The sequence below is a fragment of the Salvelinus sp. IW2-2015 genome, linkage group LG8 (genome assembly GCF_002910315.2).
Source record: "Salvelinus sp. IW2-2015 linkage group LG8, ASM291031v2, whole genome shotgun sequence".
NCBI lineage: Eukaryota > Metazoa > Chordata > Actinopteri > Salmoniformes > Salmonidae > Salvelinus > Salvelinus sp. IW2-2015.
In genome coordinates, this window is record NC_036848.1 from 5,165,992 (window position 1) to 5,192,273 (window position 26,282).

Below are 26,282 nucleotides of genomic sequence, written 5' to 3' on the forward strand. Positions count from 1 at the left end.
ATGGAACACAATCTTAAAAAGGGCAGTAACCTCAGTAGTGGCGCTTGCTTTTYGAAGCCTATAGCTGTGCAATGGCATAGCAATGTTTTGGTCATTTAGCAGACAAGACACTCTTATTTCCAGAGTCCTTATCACAGTCAGGTACCTATTTTATAGTAAAAAAAATGATGATGTAATATAACAAAATAAAATATAACAGAATATTTTTCCAAATGAAAAAAGTGATGCGCATGTCGTGCCTCAACAGTTATTGTCAAAGAGTGATCATTTGAAACGGCTCAATTTGGAGAGGGTCAGAAACCAAAATCTGTCTTCTTTTCGATGTACAGRTGTTGGATTTAGTTTATTCTGCATGTTCTTTGGAATTCTCTAAATGGATGAACATTCCACATTGAACACAGCATGGAGATGAATTACAGCCACTACGTCTGCTTGGTGAGTAGGCCTATGCTTAATGAAGCTGATGAAAATACGCTCCGTCTTTATCAAACTAATGGTTTTGCATATTTTCAGTCTGGAACCTTGTCTATGTTTAGGGCACGGGAGCAATTCTAAATGGCATTAGCAGTTCGCAAAGTAGACTAAGCAGAAAATAGATAGGGCACAATAAAAAACTAAAAAACTACAGCTCATTGTTACATACACTATATATACAAAAGTATGTGGACACACCTTCAAATGAGTGGATTTGGCTATTTCAGCCACACCGTTTCTGACAGGTGTATAAAATCGAGCACACCGCCATGCAATCTCCATAGACAAACATTGGCAGTAGAATGGCCTTACTTAAGAGCTCACTGAGACTTTCAACGTGGCAGTCATATGATGCCYCCTTTCCAACAAGTCAGTTAGTCTAATTTCGARCCTGCWAGAGCTGCCCCGGTCAACTGTAAGTGCTGTTATTGTGAAGTGGAAACGTCTAGGAGCAACAACGACTCGGCCGCTAAGTGGTAGGCCACACAAGCTCACAGAATGGGGCCGCCGAGTGTTAAAGAGCGTAACAATTGTCCGTCCTCGGTTGCAACACTCACTACCGAGTCCCAAATTGCCTTTGGAAGCAACGTCAGTACCAGAACTGTTTATCGGGAGCTTCATGAAATGCAGCCGCACACAAGCCTAAGATCACCATGCGCAATGCCAAGTGTCGGCTGGAGTGGTGTKAAGCTCGCCACCATTGGACTCTGGAGCAGTGGAAACACGTTCTCTGGAGTGATGAATCACGCTTCACCATCTGGCAGTCGGACAGACGAATCTGAGTTTGGCAGATGCCAGGTGAACTCTACAGTTGGCATTATGCATTCGGGCAGGTAAAGTTTGGTGGAGGAGGAATAATGGTCTGGGGCTGTTTTTCATGGTTTAGGCTAGGCCCCTTAGTTCCAGTGAAGGGAAATCTCAGCGCTACAGCATAATGATATTCTAGACGATTCTGTGCTTCCAACTTTGTGGCAACAGTTCGGGGAAGGCCCTTTCCTGTTTCAGCATGACAATGCTCCCGTGCACAAAGCGAGGTCCATAAAAAAGTGGTTTGTTGAGATCAGTGTGGAAGAACTTGACTGGCCTGCACAGAGCCCTGACCTCCACCTCATTGAACACCTTTGGGATGAATTGGAATGCTGACTGCGAGCCAGACGTAATCGCCCAACATCAGTGCCCGACTTCACTAATGATCTTGTGACTGAATGGAAGCAAGTCCCCACAGCAATGTTCCAACATCTAGTGGAAAGCCTTCCTAGAAGAGTGGAGGCTGTGATAGCAGCAAAGGGAGGCCCATCTCCATATTAATGCCCATCATTTTAAAATGAGATGTTAAACGAGCAGGTGTCCACATACTTTTGGTCATGTAGTGTACTTTCCAACCTCAAATCAACCAATCCATTTTGAATTGGTGATAACACTTTCGTCATTTGGCAAGGATGTGTACCCCATCAGCTACGTTTTATAGGTATTTATTTCTGGCATAACAGGAGCTTGTGTGCAGACTCAGCACGCGTGTGTGGAGGGAGAGGTCAGGACGCAATTGAGTGAACGAGACACAGAGGGGAAAGGGAATTTAGGGAGAAGAGTGTAATGCTTGGCTTGGTTTATTTTTTGTTGTGCCCTGCAAATGCACATGTACAAATGGAACACTATAGTCAAGTAAGGCCTAATCAACGAGGGGCTATGCGTTCTTTGGYAAAGAGTTGCTCGAGGTGACTATACCTTTCATACCATGGCTATAATTTAACACATTTGACGCTAGAAATGTGTTCATTTGCAGGTAGAAATGTGTTCGACAACATCCACTGAAATAGCTACAGTAGTTGCCTTGGTAACCAAACCATCAGTCTTAACTTGCTATAATGAAAATCGAATTCAACACTGCCAATAATGTTTTCAATTCGACTTTTGTTTTCAAAAGCAAATATAGAACATGTAAGAATGAAATATAGCCATTGAATTATACCACGCTGATATACCATGCGTTATAGGGAAATAATGCACGCTCTTGAATGCCCTTCAAGCCAATCAGAAATTAGTATTCAACAATGCCATGGTATAAGGTAAATTAACATTGTCTCCAAGACCAAATTTCACTTCCCCTTCATGCAGCCGCAAAGCACATTCCACAAAATAGTTTTACAGTATTTGAAAAAAATGTAATCTCTGGACCAAGATTGAGCTTGGAAGTTCYTTCGAGTCCTCGATTCCTCATACCCATCCCTAGTTGGGGCGGCTCTGTGGTGATCTCCCAGTCAGACCCCTGGGCCTCCGGAATTAGTTTGGGCTCATGTTACTGGGAGTGCTATGTCAGGCCTTTTAGTGATGACAGGCATGCACAGCCACACTGTGGGGGGGGAGGGGCGGGGTTGGGGGGGAGTGGTGCTGAAGGGGGTGCTGTGGGGTGTGGGGGGGCAGGTGGGTTGAAGGGGATGAGGCGGGGTGGACGATAGGTTTGAACCCCCAGCGTTCCAGTAACAGCCGATTAGCCGCCACCCTCATCACCCCATCATTCTTCTCTCTTGGGGTTTGGCGTGTTTGAGGTTATTCGTTTCCGTCCCACACACACCAGGCTCAATCAGGGCCGAGAAACTCTCTGGGACAACAGAAGCCCTCCTGCAGACTGCTCCCATCACATAAGCTGGACCACTTTGGCTTTTATCGTGAGGATTCATAACAAACATTTTTTAGGCAGCGTCCCCTCGAGCCTCATAATTTTAGTTCAGCCATTTCGCCCCAGTTCCCCTAGAACCCTCCTCTATAAGCCCTCCTCCACCCATCCCACCCCTTTTCTATCCACCACAGCCCTCCTCCCCCATCCAAACCCTTTCTATCACCACAGCCCTCCTCCACCCCATCCAACCCCCTTTCTATCACCACAGCCCTCCTCCACCCCATCCAACCCCCTTTCTATCACACAGCCCTCCTCCACCCCATCCAAACCCCTTTCTATCACCACAGCCTTCCTCCACCCATCCAACCCCCTTTCTATCACCACAGCCTTCTCCACCCATCCAAACCTTTCTTCACCACAGCCCTCTCTCACCCCATCCAACCCCCTTTTCTATCACCACAGCCTCCTCCACCCCATCCAAACCCCCTTTCTATCACCCAAGCCTCTCTCCACCCATCCAAACCCCTCTCTCTATCACCAGCTCCTCCACCCCATCCAACCCCTTTCTATCACCACAGCCCTCCTCCACCATCCAAACCCCTTCTCACAGCCTCCTCCCCCCTCCAACCCCCTTTCTATCACCACAGCCCTCCTCCACCCCATCCAAACCCCCTTTATCACCACAGCCCTCCTCCACCCCATCCAAACTCTCTATCACCACAGCCCTCCTCCACCCCATCCAACCCCTTTCTCACCACAGCCCTCCTCCACCCCATCCAACCCCCTTTCTATCACCAACATCCTCCACCCCATCCAACCCCTTTCTATCACCACACCCCTCCACCCCATCCAACCCTCTCTATCACCACAGCCTCCTCACCCATCCAAACCCCTTTCTATCACCACAGCCCTCCTCCACCCCATCCAAACCCCCTTTCTATCACCACAGCCCTCCTCCACCCCATCCAACCCCCTTTCTATCACCACAGCCCGACTCCAGCCCCTCCTACCCCAGCGCCAGAAAGGGCTCTGATAATGGTACGTAGCTAGCTGCTCCACCAGCGAAACCCCCCCCACCCCCCTCCATACTACCCCTCATCCCAACAAGTGTTTTTTTTAATGCAGCTCCAGCACTGTTTGGGTAATAAAATGATCTCATGCCCTCTGCATGCAGCCATGCCATTAGTAGGCCCGGACTGAGAGAGTGCAGGTCCCCCTCTCCTCTCCTCTCCTCTGCTCGGCCTCTGACCCCAGTCAGGCAGAGAGCACTGTGGGAAGACCAGCTGGAATAACAGGGGGGTTGTGTCCTCAGGGAGAGGACCTGGGTGGAAGCAGGGGTTTCAGGGGCACACAGAGAGCTCTGAGGAGGACCAACTCCCTCATGGTGCCCCATCCTACCTAGTAGGACCCAGCAGCCACCAATGCCCTCCTCCTCCCATAGAGTCATTTTAACAAACAACATAATTACAATTTGGTGCTAGCCGAAACACACAAGCGGATCCAGACTGCAGCCAAGCCACGGCAGTGTGGGGCCTATACATTACAGAACTTCAGGATGTGCCTCCATGGCTCCTTGTACAACACAATCAGGAGTCAGTCTGATGGAGTCACAATATCTAATGCTTAAATGTCCATAGTCTATCCTTTCCCAATGATGGACGGTATATCTGCAATAAGATATAAGACCGTAGGTCACAGAGAACATCTTTAAAGATAATCATGTACATTTAATCCCAAAGCTGTCACTGCCTTCCAGATAATCAAATCCCTTTTTGATGGTTTGATCTCTGACCTTTTCTTCCGCTCAATGGTCGTCTGTGTGTAGCAGTTGCATGAATCACAATGGTGACTGACTTTCTGATATTTCTACCATTCCAGTTGAACAGTCTATTCAGTATCCTCTCCACTGTTCAGGGCCATTGGCCACTGGCCCAGGGACAAAAACATTGCCACGATTTCAGACAGAAATATTTCATCAGATTAAAGAGTCCCTCATTGGCTGTAAGTCTCCCAGACAGAGTAGGGAAGTGGCTGTATTGGATCGGAACAGTCTGAGGTTTGGAGCTCAACAATCCTGCCATTTGGGCAGCGGGGCAACTTTTTCTGTTCTGTAAGGAAAGTCAGCCAGAATTTAAAATAATATAACACAGTTTTTATGGAAATGTGGTGAAAACGTGTTAGCATTTAAAATTCTGATTTATTCCGTTTCTAACAAGGCCTGCTTCTAGCAATTGAGGCACGATAAAGGAATTGACATGATTAAATGTTTAGGGCCGTCCTCTCCTTCTAGAAGTGATGGAACACAAGTCGACCTGCCGTCCACACATGTGGAAAGACCTGCTCAAGAACAGCCAATCCCCGCCAGCCAATTGGCACAGTTAGTGTCCGGTACACGACGCAATCAGTCTCCAATCAACTAAAATAACACAGCTATGACCCACTCAACTGCCTGTCTCCAAATGTGTGTGTGTGTGTGTGTGTGTGTGTGTGTGTGTGTGTGTGTGTGTGTGTGTGTGTGTGTTTGCACCCGAACAAAGAAAACACACAAATACCCCCAAATTTGAAGGATTCACACAACTCCTAAAGCACCATGCAGCATCATTTAAAAAGACATCGGCATGTGTGAAGGGGGTAGGATGAAAGCACTTCATGAAAACCTGATGACTCTGTCATTCTATAGTCCACCCAATGAGACAAAGTTTGTTGTAGCAGAGTTGAGCCCTTGCCGAATGGCTTGGATTATGTGCAAGCTATGGCTTGATCTAGCATGATAACTATTGGCCACCTTCCAATATCAACTTCAAGTGTTGCCAGTGATGTTATAACTTGAGACTCGCAAACCACAGCGATATTTACGGTTGTGGTGTTTATATTGGTTACATATAAACACAATGACAAAACATTTGAAAGGCCATTGGAAAAAGCACTAGGCCCTTGTTCCATTTTAGTTGCTCATCTGTAGGATTCCCTGCTCAGCTCAGCACAAGTAAGCATTTCACGGCGCATGTGACAAATACAATTTGATTTGATTTGAGCCGTGGTGAACTGTCTGTATCCATTCTGGGATTATTTTTAAAGCTTTTTTGTAAGGCAGCGGCAGCCTGGGCAGGCTGTATTTTAGTCTGAGTAAATGTAGAACTCTCAGCCTGGAAATAAAGACATTGCAATGAGTGACATAGAGCAAGGAAGAGTGAAACAAACAGGGAGCTAGTCCAGAGACGACCCAGAACATTTCTACACATGTCCCCCTGCTACAGGGAGCTAGTCCAGAGACGACCAGGACATTTCTACACAGTGTCCCCCTGCTACAGGGAGCTAGTCCAGAGACGACCCAGGACATTTCTACACATGTCCCCCTGCTTACAGGGAGCTAGTCCGAGACGACCCAGAACATTTCTACACATGTCCCCTGCTACAGGGGAGCTATTCCAGAGACGACCCAGAACTTTCTACACATGTCCCCCTGCTACAGGGAGCTAGTCCAGAGACGACCCAGGACATTTCTACACACTGTCCCCCTGTACAGGGAGCTAGTCCAGACGACCGCAGACATTTCACCACATGTCCCCTGCTACAGGAGCTAGTCAGAGACGACCCAGGACATTTCTAACACATGTCCCCCTGCTACAGGGAGCTATGCCGGAGACGACCCAGAACATTTCTACACATGTCCCCTGCTCAGGGAGCTAGTCCAGAGACGACCCAAGGACATTTCTACACATGTCCCCCTGCTACAGGGAGCTAGTCCAGAACGACCCAGGACATTTCTACACATGTCCCCCCTGCTACAGGGAGCTAGTCCAGAGACGACCCAGAACATTTCTACACATGTCCCCTGCTACAGGGAGCTAGTCCAGAACGACCCAGGACATTTCTACACATGTCCCCCTGCTACAGGGAGCTAGTCCAGAGACGACCCAGGACATTTCTACACATGTCCCCTGCTACAGGGAGCTAGTCCAGAGACGACCCAGAACATTTCTACACATGTCCCCCTGCTACAGGGAGCTAGTCCAGAGACGACCCAGACATTTCTACACATGTCCCCCTGCTACAGGGAGCTAGTCCAGAGACGACCAGAGAACATTTCTACACATGTCCCCCTGCTACAGGGAGCTAGTCCAGGAGACGCCCAGACATTTCTACACATGTCCCCCTGCTACAGGGAGCTAGTCCAGAGACGACCCAGACATTTCTACACATGTACCCCTGCTACAGGAAGCTAGTCCAGAGACGACCCAGGACATTTCTACACATGTCCCCCTGCTACAGGGAGCTAGTCCAGAGACGACCCAGGACATTTCTACACATGTCCCCTGCTACAGGGAGCTAGTCCAGAGACGACCCAGACATTTCTACACATGTCCCCCTGCTACAGGGAGCTAGTCAGAGACGACCCGAACATTTCTACACATGTCCCCCTGCTACAGGGAGCTAGTCCAGAGACGACCCAGACATTTTACACATGTCCCCCTGCTACAGGGAGCCTAGTCAGAGCACGACCCAGACATTTCTACACATGTCCCCCTGCTACAGGGAGCTAGTCCAGAGACGACCAGCGAACATTCTACACATGTCCCCTGCTACATGGGAGCTAGTCAGAGACGACCCAGAATTTCTACACATGTACCCTGCTACAGGAGCTAGTCCAGAGACGACCAGGACATTTCTACACATGTCCCCTGCTACAGGAGCTAGTCCAGAGACGACCCAGACTTCTACACATGTCCCCCTGCTACAGGGAGCTAGTCCAGAGACGACCCAGAACATTTCTACACATGTCCCCCTGCTACAGGGAGCTAGTCCAGAGACGACCCAGAACATTTCTACACATGTACCCCTGCTACAGGGGCTAGTCCAGAGACGACCCAGACATTTCTACACATGTCCCCTGCTACAGGGAGCTAGTCAGAGACGACCCAGAACATTTCTACACATGTCCCCCTGCTACAGGGAGCTAGTCCAGAGACGACCCAGGACATTTCTACACATGTCGACCCACTGCTGTGCATTGTGGATGGGGGGGGGGGGGGGGGTCTATCTGTGTGTGGATCCAGACCATTCAGCATGTGGGTCACATGGACCAGTCCTGTCCAAGGAAAAAATGACAACAAGCTCAGTCCGATGATGCTGTGACACACCGCCCCAGACCATGACGAACCCTGCTCGATGCGATCCCTCTCCAGAGTACAGGCCTCGGTGTAATGCTCATTCCTTCAACGATAAACGCAAATCCGACCATCACCCCTGGTGAGACCAAACCCCGACTCGTCAGTGAAGAGCACTTTTTGCCAGTCCTGTCTGGTCCAGCGAAGGTAGGTTTGTGCCCATAGGCGACTTGTTGCTGGTGATGTCTGGTGAGGACCTGCCTTACAACAGGCCTACAAGCCCTGAGTCCAGCCTCTCTCAGCCTATTGCGGACAGTCTGAGCACTGATGGAGGGATTGTGCGTTCCTGGTGTAACTTGGGCAGTTGTTGTTGCCATCCTGTACCTGTCCTGCAGGTGTGATGTTCAGATGTACCGATCCTGTGCAGATGTTGTTACACGTGATGCCACTACGAGGACAATCATCTGTCCATCCTGTATCCCTGTAGCGCTGTCTTAGGCGTCTCACAGTACAGACATTGCAATTTATTTCCCTGGCCACATCTGCAGTCCTCATGCCTCCTTGCAGCATGCCTAAGGCACGTTCACGCAGATGAGCAGGGACACTGGGCATCTTTCTTTTGGTGTTTTCCAGAGTGAGTAGAAAGGCCTCTTAGTGTCCTAAGTTTTCATAACTGTGACCTTAATTGCCTTCCGTCTGTAAGCTGTTAGTGTCTTAACGACAGTTCCACAGGTGCATGTTCATTAATTGTTTATGGTTCATTGAACAAGCATGGGATACAGTGTTTAAACCCTTTACAATGAAGATCTGTGAAGTTATTTGGATTTTTACGATTTATCTTTGAAAGACAGTTTACATTAGCTATAAGCATGTTATGTAATACATTATCTAACCCAACAGCCTATATACTATATTGTGATTGTTAGAAGAGAATTTGGCTGTAGAGATTCTTTCCCCCTCTAATTCCTCCTCGCACATCAAAACATACCTCTCACTCTTTGTGCAACACAACGTTCATCACAATAACAACAGCAAGCCCTCAGAAACACTTTAGCTTCCCATTATGAAAAAGGATAACTGCTTCATGCAATAACTCTCCCTGCGGCAAGCCATTCAATAACACTAGCACACATTACAAAGCACAGCACTGCTTTCTACACAACAATGTTTAGCTCCAAGGATGCCCCGCCTTCTCCAAATACTAGAGTGGTGTTTTCTGACTAGATGCTGCATTTTAGTGACCATTTTCAGGAACTGGGTCACACTTGTGGCAATATACAAGTAACTGCCAAAATAAAGGAAACACATGAGTAAATGAGAGTTCTGGTGGCTCGGTTCTGGTGTGGGGTGCATTTTCCTGCCATGGTTTAGGTCCTCTCAACCCCTTGGAAGGCAAGGTAAACTAGTAATTTCTATCCTGACGGGAGTGGTCTCTTCCAGGATGACCARGCCCCCATCCACAGGGCGTGAGTGGTCACTGAATGGTTTGATGAGCATGAAAACAATGTAAAGCATATGCCATGGCCGTCTCAGTCACCAGATATCAACCCAATTGAACACTTATGGGAGATTCTGGAACGGCGCCTGGGAGAGCGTTTTCCACCACCATCAACAAAACAGCAAATTATGGAATTTCTCGTGGAAGAATGGTGTCTCATCCATCCAAAAATTCCAGACACTGGTAGAATCTATGCCAACGTGCATTGAAGCTGTTCTGGTGGCTCGTGGTGGTCCAGAGTCCTATTAAGACAATTTATGTTTGTGTTTCCTTTATTTTGGCAGTTATATGTACATGACCTTTTGCTTTAAAGGGGAAATCAGCAGTTGCTACATCCATTTTGGACATAAATTAATTATACGTACCCATTGATTCTTGAAGAATATAAATGCCTCATGAACTTAGTTCAAATGTCATACCCCAATATTTGTAAACAAAGTAAATGTAAACAAACACTAAATAACCTCAAAACATGGTTAAAACTATAAATGTTGATATCATGGATAGTCAGTCCTTACATCCATGTCTACGAATTTGAGAGTGGCTACATTTRTCCAGCCCCATACCTCAGCCTTTTACCGAAACAGGGGCGGGGAGTCGCTTTGTTATTGTTTCAACTACTAATTGCTGCTTTAAACTATCAGGAATTATTTGACAATTCAGAGGAAAAAAATTACAGAACAAATCTTTCTGCTCAAAACCAATGAACATTTACATTTACATTTAAGTCATTTAGCAGACGCTCTTATCCAGAGCGACTTACAAATTGGTGCATTATGATCTTACAAGACAGAATCCGAAAATACGTATTTTAGAATAATTTATTTAGGTCTACAGTGCATTCGGAAGGTTCAGACCCCTTCCCTGTTTCCAAATGTTGTTACGTTACAGCCTTATTCTAAAATGGATTGAATTATATTCCATCTACACACAATACTCCAAATTGACAAAGCGAACAGTTGACATTTTTGCACATTTATTACAAATAAAAAAACAGAAATACACTTATTTACATAAGTCTTCAGACCCTTTGCTATGGGACTAGGAATTGAGCTCAGGTGCATCCTGTTTCCATTGATCATCCTTGAGATGTTTCCATTGATCATCCTTGAGATGTTTCTACAACTTGGAGTCCAACTGTGGTAAATTCAATTGACTGGACATGATTTGGAAAGGCACACCCCTGTCTATATAAGGTCCCACAGTTGACAGTGCATGTCAGAGAAAAAACCAAGCCATGAGGTCGAAGGAATTGTCCGTAGAGCTCCGAAACAGGATTGTGTCAAGGCAGAGATCTAGGGATGGGTACCAAAAAAATTCTGCAGCATTGAAGGTCCCCAAGAACACAGTGGCCTCCACCATAATTGTAGGTAGGCTAAGTTGATCCTGGTGATGAAAAGGTTGTTACTGTCATGCAGCTGAGACTATAAGAAAACTAAATCAGGAAGCACCAGTGACTTGSTCAATAAAGAAGTGGTCAGATGACTCAGATGCTAAGCTACAGGACTGTTTTGCTAGCACAGACTGGATTATGTTCCGGGATTCTTCCGATGGCATTGAGGAGTACACCACATCAGTCACTGGCTTCATCAATAAGTGCATTTATGACATCATCCCCACAGTGACTGTATGTACATACCCCAACCAGAAGCCATGGATTACAGGCAACATCTGCACTGAGCTAAAGCGTAGAGCTGCCACTTTCAAGGAGCGGGACTCTAACCCGGACGCTTATAAGAAATCCCGCTATGCCCTCAGTCGAACCATCAAACAGCCAAAGCATCAATACAGGACTAAGATTGAATCATACCACACCGACTCAGACGCTCGTCGGATGTGGCAGAGCTTGCAAACTATTACAGACTACAAAAGGGAAGCACAGCGGCGAGCTGCCCAGTGACACGAGCCTACCAGACGAGCTAAATGACTTCTATGCTCGCGTCGAGGCAAGCAACACTGAAGCATGCATGAGAGCATCAGCTGTTCAAGACGACTGTGTGATCACGCTCTCCGTAGCCGATGTGAGTAAGACCTTTAAACAGGTCAACATTCYCAAGGCCGCAGGGCCAGAWGGATTACCAGGATGTGTACTCRYAGCATGCACTGACCAACTGGCAAGTGTCTTCACTGACATTTTCAACCTGTCCCTGACTTGAGTCTGTAATACCAACATGTTTCAAGCAGACCGCCATAGTTCCTGTGCCCAAGAACACTAAGGTAACCTACCTAAATGACTACCGATCCATAGTACTCACATCTGTAGCCATGAAGTGCTTTGAAAGYCTGGTCATGGCTCACATCAACACCATTATCCCACTCCAATTTGCATACCGCCCCAACAGATCCACAGATGATGCAATGTCTATTGCACTCCACACTGCCCTTTCGCACCTGGTCAAAAGGAACTCCTACGTGAGAATGCTATTCATCAATTACAGCTCAGCGTTCAACACCATAGTTCCCTCAAAGCTCATCACTAAGCTAAAGACCCTGGCACTAAACACCTCCCTCTGCAACTGGATTCTGGACTTCCTGTAAAAATACAAATAATATTATGCTCACTCAGCTGTGCCTCATAAGTAATACAACAAATTATCTATTACCAGTGTGATCATACACCTAAAATTTGAAAATATAATTTCTAAAAGGTCTGAGAAGAACAGCATTGGCAGGGCAAACCAGGCATAGCCAACACACAGTGATAATGTATTGGGCCAATAGCCTACTGCACAAACCTCATTGAAAACAGAACTGTTTTTAATGAGTTAAAAAATGTAAGCCTATGCAACATTAAGTCATGTTTTTTTTTTTTTTTTTACCTGAGCGGTAGATCTCAGCTTGCATTTTAAATCAGAACGTGATGTTCAATCAGAAAAGGTCAGTGACCACTGGTACAGTATATTGTGTTTACTCAAAGTAAATGGTTCTCAGGTGCCGTCTTTAGAACCCCCTTAAAACTATCCAATTAGACCAGAACACGTCAGTTTGAGTAGACTTAACCTGACAAGAGATCACAACAAGACTAAACATGCTCTTTGCAAATAGTCAACAGGATGGGAGCTGCCTGACAAATGTGTTGTAGGGAAGGTAACAAAGAGCCCCAAATGGTGTGTGTCCCTTCAGCCTACCTCATTCTAGCCAGCTAGCAGAATCATTCAGAAAAAACGGCTGCAAGAGCAGTGCATATTACAGTGTGTTACAACATCTGATGCTAGTGCCTCAGGCCATATTTATTTACTCACCAGATCAGTCATTCGTGTCAGTCTAAAAATGTCTATGGATAAAAATGAATTCCCTGTCTTATCTCTAGAAATAGCTCCAGATACTGGTATGTGCACCATAAAGGYGGACATCATTAAAATGGTGGGGTGGTATTCTTCGCTATGCAACTGTGGCACCTAGTGGACAAAGACGGACTTAAAAGTCAAACATTTACAATTATGTTACCTTTTTTTGCATTTCTTAGGCTACTTCGTTACCATAACAAACCTACCTGAAAAGCATTCAAAGAAAAGTCCAACAAAATACAGTCAGAATCACAATGACATCCAATGACAACTCATGCAACACAGTTAGAAATAGACTGAATGGTACTTGCATGTCCCGATGTTTGAAGTTAACGCAAGTTTTTGCACATTCAAGGCTAAGCCCTAGATATTTACTGAGAAGTTAGCTAGCTCATCCATAGGATGTCGCCGGATGTGTGACTTATGTTACTCCAGTGTATTCATTGTACTGGAACAGTAGAGGGCACTACTACTGGAGTCAACTATGGTCATGTCCATGTAAAAGGACCCATGAGCACCAACATGTGAAGTTTATAGAAGCATGTCAAATTGAGTGTCAAATGAAAGCTAAGTCTATATTCTTGAGAAATTAAGGTATATACACATTTTGCAACCATTTTCCATCCTAAAAATGTGGAATAAGCAAAGGCTTTGATTTGTGGTCAAACAGATGGAAAAGGGGTCTTAGAAAACATCTACCAGAAAAAACTACCGCAAATACATCAAAACACAATGATGTAGAAGTACAGACCCCTGCCKACTAATATCAACACTTATTAAGTTTTGGATAGATTGTTCTGCCTTCTGTAAGCACATTGCCTTGTGCCTTAAAAGTCTGTTACCCAAAACCTACATATCTTTAAGTTATTTTCTCAGTTCTCTCCCTCTTGAGGCGGGAGGATAATGAAAGATAACACAAGTAAAGGTAGACCTAAAAATTAGTTAGTGTTTTAACTGATATCAATTGTTTATGTATTATTAAGTGATTAAAACTCAATTCCGTTACCAACGGTACTTCCGAAAAAAATAATTGGTAACGGAATTTCTGTAATTGAACTGGCTACAATGGGAAGTCATAGTAGTCACAGGAACAGCTGGMTTCCCAAGTTTGGARAGCACAGTAGAGTATAGAAGAGTTGAGTACACTATAATGTACTGTTTCATACTGAAGTATAATGTACTATACTCTACTGAGCTTTACTGTACTCTACTGAGCTCTACTGTTCTGTACTTTAATGTCCAAACTTGTGAAACATAGARGTCTATGATTGGTTCGGATTTGGTCCGGTCGAACCACATTGGTCTTGTTTGGGGGCAGAGCTAATTAAAATAATACCCAGTGTGTAGAATAATACCCAAATATGCAAAGAAGGATCATCAAAAAGAAAGAAAGGAGGACCAAGGCACTCTTCATATAATTAATTAAAATGCCTTTATTAGTATGGCATGTTCAATAGAAACAAATTTGTTTAAAAACCGACGCGTTTCGGCTGCATGGCCTTCGTCAGGGAGTACAGGCCTTCGTCAGGGAGTACAGGCCTTCGTCAGGGAGTACAGGCCTTCGTCAGGGAGTAGGCCATGCAGCCGAAACGCGTCGGTTTTTAAACAACTTTGAAGAGTGCCTTGGTCCTCCTTTCTTTCATTTTGATGACCAATTTACCCCTTTTACCAAAGAGCACCTTCTATCTACCAAAATATACTATAGTGTACCTTAGTAGCGCTTCCCTTCCTCCTCTTTCTACTATGCAGGCCTTCGTCAGGGAGTAGGCCATGCAGCCGAAACGCATGTTTCTATTGAACATGCCATACTAATAAAGGCATTTTAATTAATTATATGAAGAGTGCCTTGGTCCTCCTTTCTTTCTTTTTGATGACCAATTTACCCCTTTTACCAAAGAGCACCTTCTATCTACCAAAATATACTATAGTGTACCTTAGTAGCGCTTCCCTTCCTCCTCTTTCTACTATGCAAAGAAGGATATTGCATATTRATACATTTGTGTACCTATTTAGGATACATCACCATGAAGAGAATGACATTCACATCCATAACTATGCATTTCTGTGTGGTACAGATCAGGGACCCATGATGTCATTCCGTTACCGCAATTCCATTACAGGATTGTAAACCACTTCACCTACTGTGGTTCAATAACCAAATGTTGTTGTTGTTTAAGTCGAGMTGTCATGTCATAGCAGACACCCCATTGTTCCTGCAGACATGTTGAATCTTCATTTGGAGCAGTTATTTCACAGAAAACATAGACACATGAAAAACTGAGGGAGATTTTATAGACATTCTGTTACCAAACTTTGCATCTGCACAATTCTTCCAGTAAATGTGTGACACACACAGGTGTCTAATCATGGCTTGATATCATTGGTTAATTCTCAYATGTAAAAATAACATACCAAAAACATGAATGGATAGCATACGATCATAGATACAATTTGGCTACATAGGCCTACAAACATTTACAATGCTGCCTGGATCTTTAATTGAAAGACTCTTGCTCCCGTCGGTCTCATTTACTGAAGGGAGCAAGAGTCTTTAAATTAAAGATCCAGGCAGTCTCTCGTTTTATCAATAAATTGTCCCTTCGGTCTCAACGTAGACTTTGATCTGAAGCCATTCTTGTGATTATTGTGATTTTGCCATTGTAAATGTTTGTAGGCCTATGTAGCCAAATTGTATCTATGATCGTATGCTATCCATTCATGTTTTTGGTATGTTATTTTTACATTTGAGAATTAACCAATGATATCAAGCKACACCCGGCCATGATTAGACACCTATGTGTTWCCTTTGACACTATATAAACTAGTCACCCTGCAGTGTTTGTCATTATACCCTGATGAAGACAGCTTGTATGCCCAAACCTTGGTCATTAGGTTATTAAATTATTGCATCTGAGCTCCTAGAGTGTGCGGCTCTACTTTAATTTTTCAATTGTTAAACTTTTAAATCAATTGTTTTTGTTTGGCATACATTTTAAGAGTCTCGGCGCAATTCTGTTACCGTGGGATTGCCCCTATCCAAAAGCAGTATTACTGGGGGATGATCCTGCTTAAAGGATTTGAGCGCCTTCCCRACTGGAAATACTTCAGAGATCAGAAAGGAACCCCATGACCACAACATAATGACTCTCACAGGCATTGTCTACACCTGAGTCTGATCCATCTTTCTCTCAGAGAGATCAAGAGRGAGAGAGGGGGAGGGAGAGAGAGAGCACTATCTCATCCCGTCCTGCTCACCTGTTTTGTGTCTAGATTCTAAGTCTAAGACATGTTGATACATACTCAACCTGAYCCATATATTGAGGCCTTATGTTCATTAGGCCTTTATGTTAATAATAAAACATATGGCCAAATAATTATTTGAAATAAAATACAATTGTATTTGTTCAAACAAGAAGGTCCTACATAGGCAGTCCAACCCCATTAGGTGGCAGCACTGAACCAGGTTGTTGTAAAAAGGTAAGCTACCATTCTTTTTAACATTACCAAGTAAAGTACTGAATGATGAAGGGAAAAAATTTAAATGCCTTTGTGTGTGTACACGTGTGTGTCTGAGAGAGAGAAAAGGGGGGGGGGGGGGGGGGGGGAGCAAGAGAGAGGCCAGGAAACAACCTGCCTGGAGGTGTGAGCCCAACCCAGCTGGCAGGGAAAGAGTGGTCTGATGAGAGAGGAGAGGAGATTTACGAGGAGCTGTGACACGTAGCGCCCTCCTCCTGCCTGCAGAGACAGAGTCCACACGGAACACACCACTGACTCCCCCACACAGCAGCCAGAGCCAGGGTAGAGGAACAGAACAGTACCAGAGCACTACATTATCACCTCAATGCTGCTGGGCTGTTCTTCTGCTCATCTTTGTAGAGAAAGGCTGTTTCTTTTTTTATCTGATGAATTCAACTACCGGTAATTGTGTTGCGGGAATAGGTGTGTAGATGTATGCTAGTGTGTCACAGGAGTGGGTCATTTGATAACTGTGTAATTTTATCCTCAGACAAATTACTACTACAAAGGCTCTAGAGACCTTCATGTTACCATAGGTGGATGAGGCAGACTAGATGAAGGAACAGTTTAAAGGATGGGTGTCCTGGTAGGTGAGGGGGTTCCCCTTTCTGCCTCCTCCTACCCCTGACTACTAGTCAACAAKACAGATGTAAGGGTGCATGGCTCTTCCTTGGGCCTTGATGCCCTATAAAAGACCAGAGACCACAAGTACAGTAACCGAAAGATAATAGCGAYGAAGGAACATTGTCACGTGGTTAAGAGCAAACACTTTGAGAATGTTGGACTCTATCAATGATGARCCAAGTGCTGCACTGTGGTTGGCAGTGTTCTGCACTGGGACTCAAACACAATACAGTCCTTGATGCAATGTGATTCAGCAGCAATGCCTCATCTCTTACCGCTCCAACTCCAACCCACTTTTATCCGACAGAAAAGGAGAGGTAGTCTACAGCAGCGGGTACTGTAAAAACACATCAGGACAACACTTTGCTTTTGTGGAGTTTGACAGTTAGGTAGATACAGTGCTTTCAGAAAGTGTTCAGACCCCTTGACTTTTTCCACATTTTGTTACGTTTTACAGCCTTATTCTAAAATGTATCAAATATASTTTTTTTCAGCAATCTACACACAATAAGGAAAACAGTTTTTGTAATTTTTGCAAATGTATTAAAAATAAAAAGCAGATATCTTATTTACATAAGTATTCAAACCTTTTGATATGCGACTAGAAATTGAGCTCAGGTGCATCCTGTTTCCATTGATCATCCTTGAGATGTTTCTACAACTTGATTGGAATCCAACTGTGGTAAATGTAAGTGATTGGACATGATTTGGAAAGGCACACACCTGTCTATATAAGGTCCCACAGTTGACAGTGCATATCAGAGCAAAAACCAAGCCACGAGGTCGAAGGAATTGTCCATAGAGCTCCGAGAAAGGATTGTGTCGAGGGCACAGATCTGGGGAAGGGTATCAAAAAATGTCTGCAGCATTGAAGGTCCCCAAGAACACAGTGGCCTCCATCATTCTTAACTGGAAGAAGTTTGGAACCACCAAGATTCTTCCTAGAGCTGGCAGCCCAGCCAAACTGAGCAATCGGGGGAGAAGGGCCTTGGTCAGCGAGGTGACTAAGAACCCGATGGTCACTCTGACAGAGATCCAGAGTTCCTCTGTGGAGATGGGAGAACCTTCCAGAAGCACACTCATCTCTGCAGCACTCCACCAATCAGGCCTTTATGGTAGACTGGCCAGACGGAAGCCACTCCTCAGTAAAAGGCACACGACAGCCCGTTTGCCAATAGGGATCCTAAAGGACTCTCAGACCATGYGAAACATGGTTTCTCTGGTCTGGTCTGATGAAACCATGAAACCAAGGAAACCAAGGTTGAACTCTTTGGCCTGAAAGCCAAGCGTCACGTCTGGAGGAAACATGGCACCATCCCTACGGTGAAGCATGGTGGTGGCAGCATCATGCTGTGGGGATGTTTTTCAGCGGCAGGGKCTGGGAGTATAGTCAGGATCAAGGCAAAGATGAACGGAGCAAAGCACAGAGAGATCCTTGATGAAAACCTGCTCCAGAGCACTCAGGACCTCAGACTGGGGTGAAGGTTCACCTTCCAACAGGAAAACGACCCTAAGCACACAGCCAAGACAATGCAGAAATGGCTTCGGGAGAAGTCTCTGAATGTCCTTGAGTGGCCCAACCAGAGCCCGGACTTGAACTTGATCTAACATCTCTGGAGAGACCTGAAAATAGCTGTGCAGCAAAGCTCTCCATCCAACCTGATAGAGCTTGAGAGGATCTGCAGAGAAGAATGGGAGAAACTCCCCAAATACAGGTGTGCCAAGCTTGTAGTGTCATACCCAAGAAGACTGACTCAAGGCTGTAATCGCTGCCAATGGTGCTTCAACAAACTACTGATTAAAGGGTCTGAATACTTATTTAAATGTTATATTTTAGTTTTTTTTTTTTTTTCTAATACATTTGCAAAAATGTATGAACACCTATTTTTGCTTCATCATTATGGGTTATTGTGTGTAATACATTTGAGAATAAAGCTCTAAAGTAACCAAATTTCAAGCGGTCTGAATACTTTCTGAACGCACTGTATGCAGCCTAGATTTCCCACGTCTCATATAGGGCTCTTTTTTTCCTTTTTCTTTTCTACCACCTAGGCTACGGCTACACCGGATAGTAGGTCTGAAGTGATGTAAACACTACTCTATTGCTACTTTGAAAACATGCCTGTCAGCCTGTCTAGAATAAAGAGATGTGTGTGATGTTTCTGCTCTGATTGGAGAGAATAAAAGGAGGAATGTTTGTGATAAAGCACTCATTCTCTACTGTAGAAAATGCGCACGCACAGGTCGTGTATGCCTGCTAAAATGTAGTCTGGAGAAATACAACATTGGTAATAACAATGTTATAGGCTAAATGTAAAAAATTATATTTCCCATGTATCTACAGCCAACCTACCAAGTGACTTTTGCAGAATGTAGTGCTGAGCCATTAAACTCATTAACCAGCATCAGTTCAAACACCTGAACTCATCATGAGAGGCCAGTGGCTCATGGGTCTGTGTACCCACATCCATACCAACACATGCAGTCAGAGGCGGCCCTAGCTTTTTGGGTGCCCTACGCAAAATTTTGTTACGTTTTATTTACAATAAGTGTCTGCAAAATGACAACACATTATTTACCATTAATTTCTATTGGGCACAAAATAATCTCAAACACAACCAAAACAAACCACAAATGCCTCCAACACATTTGTAGAGTCACAAGCTTGATGTAGTCATTGTGTGCTATGAATATGGGACCAAATACGTAACTTTTGACTACTTTAATACACATAAGTGAATTTGTGCTAATACTTTTGGTCCCCTAAAATGGGGGGACTATGTACAAAAAGTGCTGTAATTTCTAAATGGTTCACGCAATTTGGATGCAAATACCCTCAAATTAAAGCTGACAGTCTGCGCATTAAACTCAGTCATTGTATCATTTCAAATCCAAATTGCTGGAGTACAGAGCCAAAACAACAACAAAATTGTCACTGTCCCAATACCTTTGGAGCTCAATGTATATTGGAAATCGATCTGTGGCCTACAGAAGGGGGGCCGCCAGTTGCCCATCCCTGATGTATAGGATGAGTAATTGAGACCTGGGTGTGTAAGCTTACACCACCAGAGTGATTGGCATGCATGATTCTATTCATAAACTGAGACAAGTCGCTCTCCTCCTCCTAGGTGTATTCAATGTCTTTAAACAGCTGACTAAGAGCATATCAAAAACGTTGCTATGGTTCCTATGGCAAGACCTCTGTTTAGTTCATGTTTGCTTGTCGGTAGATGTTGAAATAGCTCTTGGCCCGAGAAAGTATATTCCTGCTTAGACATGTTACATTAATTGTCTAAAAGTGTTGCAAAACGAACATTGAAGATTTTGAATGCAGCCCAAAATGGCCAAACAGTGGTGAACACCACTTCTGATGTGAATGCATTGTATTGATGCTGGTGTGCCGCATAGCATCATCAATAAAAAACACAACAACATATACATTAAAACAATGTTATCAGCAATATCCTTTTTAATTACACAATGCCATCATTTTGCTTACCTAAATATTTGATGTGGAACCCTCGCGGAGGATTGAGAGACCTCCTCATCCATCCCTCTCTGAGAACCTCCAGGTGATCCTCTTTACCCTGGATCAACAGCACGTGCTCGTCAATCCAGCCCAGGAAAAACGTGTCCGATATGGCGTCCGATATTCTTTGATTCCAAACGTGCTGTGTGTTCTCAGCTTTAAAATCCGCAAAAATCTCATAACCGGTGTGATGGCGCGGCAATTCGTCGCTCTCAGACACACCAGTCGAATCACCCTTGCCTATCCGAGTCAATACGATGGCCAGGGAGTGCGGCGCTATCTGCAGAAAAGACTCCATTGTCGAGTTGTCCTAAGTCGTGAACGTTAAGTCATGAACAACATCAAACATGACACCATTCCGTTTTATACATAAATCCGAGTAGGGTAGCTAGGCAGACGACTTTGTTCTGTAACGAAGACATAGCACACATTCCACAGTAGGCTACACAGCTCCTATTTTTTTCTATCCAGCCTCGTCAAGGCAACGTACCTGTCTGATGTTTTATGTCGAACGTACTCCTCCAATAAATCGWAATGACATCCACGTCTCAACCCAGGACGAATTGTATCGAATTCGACTACAAATTGGTAGCTAATAATTTAATCTAACAGAGAACGGTTACCGAGGATTCGATCTCGTGGGACACCTGTCCTTACTGCACCGCACTCAAGCTCGTGCCATCGCCTATTGTATATTGAAGGTAAATCCCTTCTTACCTTGCTAGCAAAGGGAGTCCAATTTCAAGGTACCGGTGATCTTTCTCCAACAGGCAAGGTAAAATCCTTGCAGAAATCCTCAGGCGGGCCTCCAAGGTGTTATTACGCCACCTGCAGGCTGCTGTTCGCAGATAAACTTGAGTAAAGGTTGTTTCTTGTTGCACAGTGCAGCTGGTGCCAGCCAACCAGACAAAAATACCACTGTTCAGGCATAGGGCCTATAAAATAGATTCTGTAGCTGTCCATGAACAAAACCCCTAAACTTATTGAGAAGATGCAAATTAACAACTTTTATATCTCTTCTAGCTCTACTGTCCTAAAGAAATGGTTGGCACCCCATCCGTCCATATCAATTGTGTTTATTGGAAACCAGTGTATTAAACCAGTGCATTGTCACCTATACAAGATTATCTAGTAAAGTAAAGTTTGGCTACTCTATGTGTGACTCATCCTAACACAATGTGTACATACATGCCAAGCACTCAACACGTGTCCTATGGTTGGAGGGCATTTATGAGGGAGGTAATCATATATAACTCACCTTACCTCTCTTGACTTTTGGGGGGTCTAAGTCAGCCTATGAGCAACCCTATTGGTTTAGGTATTACCACATGCTGGTCCCTTTTGGTCCTGCACCTGACCTAGGCCAGCGATCAGTTGTCATGAGCCCGAGGAGCATCAGACAGACGTGAGACTGCCCACACAGCCGGAATAGACCAAAGTCTGTCCTTACAGTGTAGATAAGTAAGTCCTTACAGTGTAGATAAGTAAGTCCTTACAGTGTAGATAAGTCAGTCCTTACAGTGTAGATAAGTCAGTCCTTACAGTGTAGATGAGTGAATTCAGTGAAGGGAATACAGTGAAGCAAAAGTCCATACTTTCTCTACAGTACAAATATGACAGATTTATTACAGTCTAGAATGTTTAACAGATGATATCTGTCACGTGTATGGTGTTATTACCCCTGAAATCTAAAGCGTGAGTGGGTGAAATGTCTGTCCATGCCAGATTCAAACCAGATTAAAAAAGATAACTAAAATACCTCCCAGATAGGCCTTTTTGGCAGGATGCCAGGGTAGTGTATCGTAACATGTTGTTTCCCTTACTAGGTTCAGGTTTCTCTTGGACATGTTCCTGGATTTTCCTCTCTAAAGGGCACTGATATAAAGAGCATATGGAAATAGTATAAATTTCAAAGCTGTGGTGAGAAAAACAGGCTTACACCTGGATTGAGCTCCCACCAGGAAGAAAGTGCCAACAGCAGGCTGATATGATATCACAATAAGTGATCAGATGACTTTGATTGCCATCTCTGCCCCTAAAATCACGTACTTTGGCAACGGTGGAACGAGAAGTTCAGTACAAAGAAGAAGACTGCACGTAAGCAAACGACACCAACTTTCAACCCCTAACGCTAACTTCAACCGCTAACGTCCTAGATTCATGTCCCTATCCAGTATAACCCTAACCTTAGGCTTCATGTCCATATCCCAGTATAACCGCTACTTTCTACAGTCTCCTGTTACACAACCTTAACCCCAGCTTCATGTCCCGTCCCAGTTCAACCCTAACCCTAGTCTTTACACAACCTTAACCCAAGCTTCATGTCCCATCCCAGTTCAACCCTAACCTAGTCTTACACAACCTTAACCCAGCTCATGTCCACTCCAGTTCAACTAACCCTAGTCTTTAACCACAACCTTAACCCCAGCTTCCATGTCCACATCCCAGTTCAACCTAACCCCAGTCTTACACACCTTAACCCCAGCTTCATGTCCACGTCCCAGTTCAACCAAACCCTAGTCTTTACCTCAACCTTAACCCCAAGCTTCATGTCCACTCCCAGTTCAACCTAACCCTAGTCTTTACCACAAACTTAACCCCAGCTTCATGTCCACGTCCCAGTTCAACCCTAACCTAGTCTTTACCACAACCTTAACCCCAGCTTCATGTCACGTCCCAGTTCAACCCTAACCCTAGTCTTAAACCTTAAGACCCCAGCTTCATGTCCACGTCCCAGTTCAACCTAACCCTAGTTTTACCACAACCTTAACCCCAGCTTCATGTCACGTCCCAGTTCAACCCTAACCTAGTCTTTACCACAACCTTAACCCCAGCTTCATGTCCACTGTCCCAGTTCACCCTACCTAGTCTTTACCACAACTTAACCCCAGCTTCATGTCCACCCCCAGTTCAACCCTAACCCTAGTCTTACCACAACCTTAACCCAGCTTCATTCCACGTCCCAGTTCAACCTAACCCTAGTCTTTACCAAACAACCTTAACCCAGCTTCATGTCACGTCCCAGTTCAACCCTAACCCTAGTCTTTACCACAACCTTTAACCCCAGCTTCATGTCCACATCCCAGTTCAAACCCTAGTCCCCAGTCTTACCACAACCTTAACCCCAGCTTCATGTCACGTCCCAGTTCAACCCTAACCTAGTCTTTACCACCAACTTAACCCCAGCTTCATGTCCACGTCCAGTTCAACCCTAACCCTAGTCTTTACCACACCTTAACCCCAGCTCATGTCCACGTCCAGTTCAAACCCTAACCCTAGTCTTAACAACCTAACCCCAGCTTCAATGTCACGTCCCAGTTCAACCTACCTAGTCTTTACCAACACCTTAACCCCAGCTTCATGTCACGTCCCAGTTCAACCCTAACCTAGTCTTACCACCCTTAACCCCAGCTTCATGTCCACTCCCAGTTCACCTAAACCCTAGTCTTTACCACACCTTAACCCCAGCTTCATGTCCACGTCCCAGTTCACCCTAAACCTAGTCTTTACCACAACCTTAACCCCAGCTTCATGTCCCGTTCCCAGTTCAACCCTAACCCTAGTCTTTACCACAACCTTAACCCCAGCTTCATGTCTACGTCCCAGTTAACCCTAGTCTTACCACAACCTTAACCCAGCTTCATGTCCACGTCCCAGTTCAACCCTAACCCTAGTCTTAACCTTAACCCCAGCTTTCATGTCCACGTCCCAGTTCAACCCTAACCCTAGTCTTTACCACAACCTTAACCCCAGCTTCATGTCCACGTCCCAGTTCAACCCTAACCCTAGTCTTTACCACAACCTTAACCCCAGCTTCATCCACATCCCAGTTCAACCCTAACCCTAGTCTTAACCACCTTAACCCCCAGCTTCATGTCACTCCCAGTTCAACCCCTAACCTAGTCTTATACCAACCTTAACCCAGCTTCATGTCCACGTCCCAGTTCAACCCTAACCCTAGTCTTTACCACAACCTTAACCCCAGCTTCATGTCCACGTCCCAGTTTCAACCCTAACCCTAGTCTTAACCACACCTTAACCCCAGCTTCATGTCCACGTCCCAGTTCAACCCTATCCTTTACCACAACTTAACCCCAGCTTCATGTCACGTCCCAGTTCAACCCTAACCCTAGTCTTACCACAACCTTAACCCCAGCTTCATGTCCACGTCCAGTTCAACCCTAACCCTAGTCTTAACCTAACCCAGCTTCATGTCTACGTCCCAGTTCAAAACCCTAGTCTTTACCAACAACCTTAACCCCAGCTTCATGTCTACGTCCCAGTTTCAACCCTACGTCTTACCACAACCTTAACCCCAGCTTCATGTCTACGTCCCAGTTCAACCCTACCCTAAGTCTTTACCACACTCTTAACCCCAGCTTCATGTCCACGTCCCAGTTCACACCCTACCTAGTCTTACCACATACCCGCACTTATGTCCACGTCCCAGTTCAACCCTAACCCTAGTCTTTTACCAACCTTAACCCCAGCTTCATGTCTACGTCCCAGTTCAACCCTAACCCTAGTCTTTACCACAAACCTTAACCCCAGCTTCATGTCCACATCCCAGTTCAACCCTAACCTAGTCTTACCACAACCTTAACCCAGCTTCATGTCACGTCCCAGTTCAACCCTAACCCTAGTCTTACACAACCTTAACCCCAGCTTCATGTCCACTCCCAGTTCAACCCTAACCCTAGTCTTAAACCACAACCTTAACCCCGCTTCATGTCCAATCCCAGTTCAACCCCTACCCTAGTCTTAACCACCCAGCTTCATGTCCACGTCCCAGTTCAACCTAACCCTAGTCTTAACCCAACCTTAACCCCAGCTTTCATGTCTTACTCCCAGTTCAACCCTAACCCTAGTCTTTACCACATACCTTAACCCCAGCTTCATGTCCACGTCCCAGTTCAACCCTACCCTAGTCTTAACACCCTTAACCCCACGTTCATGTCCACGTCCCAGTTCAACCCCTAGTCTTTACCACAACCTTAACCCCAGCTTCATGTCTACGTCCCAGTTCAACCCTAAGCCCTATCTTTACCACAACCTTAACCCAGCTTCATGTCCACTCCCAGTTCACCCTAACCTAGTCTTACACAACCTTAACCCCAGCTTCATGTCACGTCCCAGTTCAACCCCTAGTCTTACCACACTTAACCCCAGCTTCATGTCCACGTCCCAGTTCAACCCTAACTAGTCTTTACCACAACCTTAACCCAGCTTCATGTCCACTCCCAGTTCACCCTAACCCTAGTCTTAACAACCTTAACCCCAGCTTCATGTCCACTCCCAGTTCAACCCTAACCCTAGTCTTAACCTTAACCCCAGCTTCATGTCCACATTCCAGTTCAACCCTAAACCCTAGTCTTAACCTAACCCTCCAGCTTACAAAGTCCACTCCCAGTTCAACCTACTATCTTTACCACAACTTAACCCCAGCTTCATGTCCACGTCCCAGTTCACCTACCTCGTCTCTTACCACAACCTTAACCCCAGCTTCATGTCCACGTCCCAGTTCACCCTAACCCTAGTCTTAACCACATAACCTTAAACCCCCAGCCATGTCACGTCCAGTTCAACCTAGTCTTTACACAACCTTAACCCCAACTTCATGTCTACGTCC

General features: G+C 45.1%; 1 protein-coding gene across 2 annotated transcripts in view; it reads right to left on the bottom strand.

Annotated features, from left to right (window-relative positions):
- LOC111967301 (storkhead-box protein 2) overlaps positions 1 to 21,434 on the bottom strand; it is a 129,234-nt gene extending 107,800 nt beyond the window's left edge. The window contains exon 1 of one of the 2 annotated variants that reach the window (XM_070444708.1): positions 21,371 to 21,434. Coding sequence is in view for 1 of the 2 variants with exons in the window: in XM_023992222.2 (XP_023847990.1) it covers positions 20,624 to 20,951 (328 nt within the window). In the remaining variant the exon portion in view is untranslated. Of the gene's footprint in view, positions 1 to 20,623; positions 21,331 to 21,370 lie in introns of those variants that run through there. The other variant, XM_023992222.2, reaches the window with a different exon arrangement.
- Between the last annotated feature and the right edge of the window lie 4,848 nt (positions 21,435 to 26,282).